The sequence below is a fragment of the Helicoverpa armigera genome, chromosome 15, assembly GCF_030705265.1.
Source record: "Helicoverpa armigera isolate CAAS_96S chromosome 15, ASM3070526v1, whole genome shotgun sequence".
Lineage (NCBI taxonomy): Eukaryota > Metazoa > Arthropoda > Insecta > Lepidoptera > Noctuidae > Helicoverpa > Helicoverpa armigera.
In genome coordinates this window covers 11,269,249-11,276,342 of record NC_087134.1, presented here as the reverse complement: position 1 = coordinate 11,276,342, position 7,094 = coordinate 11,269,249, and the positions used below count along the sequence as shown (strand labels likewise).

The following is a 7,094-nucleotide window of genomic DNA, read 5'->3' as shown; positions in this document are numbered from 1 at the left end:
GTGATAATCACGCGACAAAGTTAAGTGATATTCATTCAAATGATCATGATAACGTAGGTATTTTAATATTATGCACCTGCTCAGTCGATATCCTTATCAAGTCAGGTGTTTATATCAAACAGCTGTTGGGTTTTGATAATGTTTTAGTACATGATCTAAACATTGTTTCATTGGAAGAGGCATGAAGAGTCAAGGCAACAAATACGGTTTTCCGAAATATGAGTATGAGTGTAAGAACGCTTAGAATAGCAAAGAGAAGCATACAGAGAGAACTTATAGAGGTAGTCTCTTTTTACAAACAAATAGGAAAATTCCGTTAAGCTAACTTTTCAAGCTTTATCTGGTTACATAATTTCAATAGTTTTTGTGTGAAATATTCATAACAGTTTATATCATCCCGCCACCCTTCTACAGGATTTGCGAGGTAAATAATTTCACTGCGGCACAAACCATCACCTTTATGCTAAAGTTGGATGTTAGGAATCACATAGTAATAACCCTACTAATCTTTTTTATACCTTTTGTAATTATCCTTATTCCCTTTCTTCTCACTTCATAAGCATTACATTCAGTTTCAAAAACAATAGTATTTCGCACGTGACGATCCACATGTATACTTATTATTACTTTCTTAGTGTAATTTGCATAAAAAATCCCACAACCACGGAAACTGCCTACATTAACCATAACAGGAAACTTTAGCGTATGATGGGACGTAAAATATAATAACGTTAATAATGTTAGTTATTGACGTATGTATAAAACTAATAGCCGCGGAAATAATCCAGAAACGGTTGAAATTGTAACGTAAAACAAAGTAGGTAATGAAGCCACGTTGTGACGAGAGCGATGGCAAGTTTTTTCCTTTGAAACAGCATTTATTACAGCACATGAACTATTTCCGCAAGCCCATGTTAGAAAAATCATTTGCCAACCAATTCTGAAACAATGAATGAATCAATGCAGATTCAGTTGAATTATAAGTCAAAATATAATAAATCGAGGAAGCAAATTGCATAACCCATTAAAATAATTGGCAAAGGTAAAACTAGCCAACGCTCCAATTTTGGACAAAACCTTTTTAAAATTTCCAAAACATTAAACAAGCCTTATAAAAAAGAAACAAAGAAAAACAAAAAAGCTGTCACAATGACATGACGTAACCAAACCCGTTTGTCACAAACAAAAATAATTTTAACCGAAAAAGATCTGAAAGCCCCAACATGAATATTCCCGAAATAAAGTCTTATGAGGAGCAGGCTATAGACACAGTTGTATCTGTGATCAACCGCGCGAAGGAGAAGTTAGGGGTCCGACAGACTTTGAAGCAGCTTGCGAGTGAGTACCACCGCGTGCTCCGGGCGAGGCAGCAGTTCTTAAACAGGCGCTTACGTTGCTACCCTGATGAAAAACGTCCCACGGTATTATGTTATGTCATTTATGGTCTTCTCGCACTGGGAAAGGCGTTCGATTGAGTTCCCTGTTTAGGTGTAGGCTGCAATTTAGTGTTGCAACTTAATGTTGTTCGAAATGGAATAGTTGTAACTACTTTTCTTAGTCTGTGATTTCCGGCTATTGAACTATATTAAGGCATTCAATATTCTCATAGTAGAATAATTCAGATTTGAATTCTATGGGTCTAGGTTGTTAATTTTTTGAAACAGGAATTCTTGAGTATTTTCCAAGTTCGATCCTCAAGTCTGGTAATTTGTTAGTTAAAAATCTCAGCGGTTTCAGGCTGGGGACGGTTGCTCCCAAACTATGGAATTCACGTCCCCTAAGTCTTGGGATATAAAACCTTCTTTCGCAAGCTTCGGTTGTATGACAGTACCGAATAATGTGCCCACAGCCGAACCTAAAGGCATGGTACTTACGTATGTATTATTTCATCTGATATCCCGTACTGAATCAACTTACAGTTCGCAGTCTGCAAAATGTCTTATTTAATTTCAGTTACGAGTCACAATGTATACATGTTCAAATAGACTTTACTGCTGAGAAACTTTTTGCAAATTGATGGTGGTAACAGAAGCAATAGTTGGGGCCCTGTAGATATTGCACAAGCTATATCATGCAAGTAAGTTGATGTTTTCAGGGTTTTGCAGTTCTTCAAACAAAAGTCACCTGAGAGCTCAAAAGATGCAGTAGGTTTTTGGACCCCAGATTTGTTGAACAGATCTGTCAAACATTCATAACTTTGGAAACTGCCGCATTGCAGCTGATTCTTAGATTCTCACGTTATCGCATTATCGTGTACATATTATTATTTCAAAATTATCTGAATCATCGTCCGATCGAACGTCATCAGCATTAATTTGTTGTGCCTTGAGCAAAAACCTATCAGTGCGAGATAACCATCTATGATGAGCATTAGAACGTCTTTCATCAATGTTACTTCTTTGGCATTCACTCCTAATTCACTCTCTTTACTTGTTGCTATTGTAAAGTCGACCCTATCTTCATTATAATTTTTAACACATTTCCAGACAGCCGTGACTTCGCCTGCAATGTCAAGCTTTCCATGAAGCCCATTGGGCCGCCTTTCGCGATCACCAGTGAGAAGTTTATCAACTATGCGATTGAGAAGAAATGGAAGCTTGGCGAGACGTTTATGTACATCGTCAGGTATATGGGAGGCTCTAAGGATGAAGTGTCTCAGTACTATTATTTTGAGGCAAGTTACTGAATCAGGTTTTTTTTACGAATACCTAAAAGACGTGTTACTGGGGAGTTTGTTGCGCTTCTTTTTCTTCTCACCAAAAACACATAGGAAGTAGTGAAGGGAGCTAGAGTGTGTATAAACGTATTTAACAAACTATCCATCAGGTTCACGTGCGTTTTGGGGGCTATCTTTTGTAATTTTTTGACGTTGTAAAAGTGTTGTTTTGGCAGCCATTTTTGAACAAATTATTTTTATTTTTTGACGACTTACGATTTTGGATTTTCTGGTTTGTCCTCCAGGCAATCTTCAGCCAGCCGACGGTAGCTTACCCGATACCTCAGGCCCAAGTTTCTGTATTCTTCAGACTGGAAGATAAGCATATCGAGCCCCCAGACGAGCGAGGCGTGCCATTGGTAAGTATACCCTCAGATAAAGACGATAAGGTATCAATTAAAATGTTAACCTATCAATGCTTTAAGGCAAACAATCAACGGAAGTAATTATGATATGTATATCTTTTCATAAGGCCAGAAAAAATGGAACACGCGATTTGATAAGAAATTGTCTAAAGTTATTTTTGGTAGTTTTATCTTCTTTTGTGTTATGTTTAAATTGAAGATAAATCTGATATTTCTTAAACCAGAAACCCTAGCAAAGTCTCATACGGTAATTTTGAAAACTATTCTGAAAAAATAACTTTATGTAAGTACAAGTTTTTTTAAGTCTGGAAGATACGTACATTCATTCGCGGTCGGTATACCTGTTATGGTAACGAACTTGACAAGGTGCATTTAGTAGTAAATACGTAACTGCTGATTAAAGGGTAATTTTATTTGTTTAATATTTACTGCCCTTAAATGGTCAATAAGTTGTAGTGAAAGTAATAAATTGGTACCAATAGGTAAACCATATTTTATTTAGGTAAAGGACAATGCCAGATTTTGTATGGACCCTGTCCCCACCCACCAACAGACTTGAAACTAGTGTCATCGGAAGCGCATCTTTCGATAGTTCATGATTATCAAAACGATTTACTGCAAATGTATGGGGTTTTGGAAATACACGACATTTTAGTATCCTTAATAATCAATTAACTTCAAGTTTGTTAACCAATTACTCGGAGTTGCGTCGACCGATTTTGATTATTTCTGTTTTAATGCAAAGAACGTGTCTCAACGTTAGTCCGATATAATTTTCATCGGGATCTTTTTGGCGGATGAGGCGCATCCAATGACACTTAGTTGAACTCTGTTGGAGGTGGTTAATGTGTCCTTACGAAGAACTACACTGTCTCTTCAAACCGATTATTTTAACCGATGATAACTTAAAGACTGCTCAAAAGATCTTGATGAAAATTAAATTAGATTAACTTTGAGATAGATTCTTTAAAATAAAAATAAAAACATCAAAATCGGTCCACCCAACTCCGAGTAATTGGTTAACAAACTTGAAGTTAATTCATTATTAAGGACACTAAACTGTCTTGTAGTTCCTAAACCCCATACTTTTGGAATATGTCTCCATAATAAGAAATGATCTATTAAATGAGGCGCATCCAATGACACTACTTTCAAGTCTGTTGGTGGGTGGGGACGTTTTTAGGCATTGTCCTTTGATTTATAAAGTACCTACCTATAACAATGCATAGATAAATATGTATTGTGGTTTGTATAGTCATGGCAACACCATTATTGTTTAACAAATTAGTTTTGTTTAACATTTGTATCCAACTTTGGTACTGTCACTATCACCAACTATAAGATAGGATTTAATGACGGTTGACGTTGGTAATGTGATGTAAATCAAATATAATTAAACAGTTACACACGTCATTACAAGTTTTCTCTTACCTAAATAGTTGGAAAAATAATAACATTGTGTGTTATAAAACGTCATGCTGTTACCTACCTAATTGGCTTTGCCTAAAGCCGTTAGAGTCATTAAGAAATAGTATAATCCTACGTGACAAGTGTCATGATAATAAGTTATGTGGTTACTGGGGTTACCTACTACTAAATTAATGCTTACATTTTAGGTAATAAGTACGTGGTAGGCACCGTTGTTGGCTTGGATTCATTTACGAAGAGTCGTTCCCAATATTCAATTTATCTTACTATAATGCAATTTTACCTGTATAGTGCTATTTTCAAATCAACGGATATTGGGAACGGCTGTAATAGGATAAGATAGCAGAGAAGGAGCACAATTCGGTGAAATACCAAAACTTTTTGATGAAAAGTATTAAACCGATTTAAATGCTTACACAGAAAGGCTAGTTTTACACGATTGCGGAAAGTTCTCCAGGGAGATCAGTGAAATAGCTTGTCTTTCACAATGTTTTGTGTATCAAGCATAATGCAATCAGGAGTTCAAGTTTCAGAGAAAGAAACTAACTCACTAAAACATTCCCATCTGATTGAAATTATGTAGATACTTATTAGCCTCTTGTAACATGGGTGCATGGGTTATAGCTACGCAGTCGTTACGGGTAGTCAGAAGCCAGTAAGTCTGACACCAGTGTAACCACGGGTATTGGGTTGCCCGGGTAAATGGATTGAGGGGGTCAGATAGGGCAGTAGCTCCTTGTAAAGCACTGGTACTCAGCTACATCCGGTTAGACTGGAAGCCGACCCCAACATAGTTGGGAAAAAGGCTCGGAAAATGATGAATGATGGGTAATCGCTGCGCATATTATTAAGTAGTTTCCTAATTGCTTTTTAGTTCTACGCAATGGGGAAAAGCCTATTGGTTAAATCCATTTAATTAAGCAGGCATTAGCAACTATTTATTCTGATAACAATGCTATTAGAAATATTAGTTTGTCTTATTGATTACGTACCGTGATTTAGACAAATTGTTCACATTTGACGCTAATGTCGACGTTGATAAGTTTAAGAGATAGATCATGAACTTAAGAAAGTTTTAAAGACCCTGGACGATTTGAGAACAACATCCTACATCTAAGCAATAATAAGTCGAACACTTGAGTAGCTACTACATTTTATGATTCAATGTTTGCCTATACCGTTGTGGTTGCATAATTATTTTCATGGTAATCGAAAACCTTGACAGAGGCACAAAACAGTAACTTCAAAAGGGGAAATTAAGTATTGTATAAAGTAATAACATATTGCTGTAAATACTATTCAGGAGTACTGTGACATAACAATGGAACCTCAATCGGTGCATTGACGTATAAAAGTGACGCATTGGATGTGTGTTCAACTTGCATTGAATGGGTAACTAGGTGCAAGTACCTAGTGGGTAGTCTGTGGTATATGACCACATGAAATGACGCGGGTGTATAACCTACTCACCTTCTCCCTTATTAATCCCCATATAAAGTTCTTAATGTATTTGTTTATATATTTATCTTATTAAATGTATTTAATCATGTTTAAAGTGTCGGATTACCGTCCTATCGGGCTATAAGAGTCAAGTGAATAGTAGGTGCGCCTGCGTGTGCACAAATGCATGTGCAATAAATTATGTCCTGCGTAGTTGGCTGATCTCCTTATATGAGAACAGCCGCCTTGGCCGTAATTGACCTTGGACGCCATTATTATTATTTTACTGAAACACTTTTTCTTCCTCCAGATGTACTTCAGGGTTGAAGGCCACTACACGGAACACGACATGCGGTACGTAGCACTCTCCGCCGACTGGATCCTGGCCATGATCAAGATGAAGATCAAACTGTTCCAGAGGATTGAAGCTATTCGAATATTCTAATGGTTTTCTTAATTTTAGCGTTTTTCGCTGTAGGTTATTTCTTTTAGAGAAGCTTTTCTACAATTCTATATGATCAAGTTGAAGAACTGGAATAATCGATAAAGGAAGTTTAGCGTTTCCATTTTGGTCTATTAGTCAAGCCTTTCCAAGAATGTTATCTAGATCATCATTCGCATCATTTGCATTAATTTACCTTTGGACTTAATTGATCCAGTCTTTTTAGTCTTGTTGTGTTCCATGTAAAATTGGGTGGAGTATCAGAAATATATCAGATAGCTTTTTAAAAACGTGTTTGAATTCCATCTTCTTAAATTTTAACAATAAATTAAAGTAGATAACAATCAAAATGTTAAAACAATAAATAAAGGTTTCCACAAAATGGATGACCACATTATGTTACCTAATATTATGCAGATGGTATCAACAAAACCAAAAGAATTTGTAGTTACCAAAGTCGTGAGAGAATTTCTGTTGAACCACACAACGACGGATACATTTTATGGTTAAAAGAACTTACCTTAAGTGAATTTCAACCAAAATTATACGAGATGTTACATCCGAAGAGATTTAACTTTACCATGTAGTCCGTTTTTCGACATACTGCATCGTCACACTGTTTAGACCTAGAAAATAATTTAAAAAGTATAGAAACGATTATTCATTCAGTCGTCGTTCACCCGCTCGGTCCGGTCGGTCGATC

The 7,094-nt window shown here is 36.3% G+C and overlaps 1 protein-coding gene across 1 annotated transcript; it reads left to right on the top strand.

Annotated features, from left to right (window-relative positions):
- The first annotated feature begins 1,140 nt into the window (after positions 1-1,140).
- LOC135117906 (uncharacterized) lies at positions 1,141-6,533 on the top strand. The gene is made up of 4 exons (XM_064038341.1): positions 1,141-1,338; positions 2,487-2,674; positions 2,962-3,075; positions 6,260-6,533. The coding sequence occupies exons 1-4, from the start codon at positions 1,224-1,226 to the stop codon at positions 6,392-6,394; spliced, it is 552 nt and encodes a 183-aa protein (XP_063894411.1). The 5' UTR covers positions 1,141-1,223; the 3' UTR covers positions 6,395-6,533.
- Positions 6,534-7,094: the final 561 nt, after the last annotated feature.

What these genes read in the sequence shown, in the direction of transcription:
- LOC135117906 (XM_064038341.1), top strand. Translation starts at nt 1,224, where the DNA reads ATGAATATTCCCGAAATAAAGTCTTATGAGGAGCAGGCTATAGACACA. An exon ending in CTCAGTACTATTATTTTGAG is followed by an intron (nt 2,675 to 2,961) that starts GCAAGTTACTGA and finishes TTTGTCCTCCAG; the next exon opens with GCAATCTTCAGCCAGCCGAC. An exon ending in ACGAGCGAGGCGTGCCATTG is followed by an intron (nt 3,076 to 6,259) that starts GTAAGTATACCC and finishes TTCTTCCTCCAG; the next exon opens with ATGTACTTCAGGGTTGAAGG.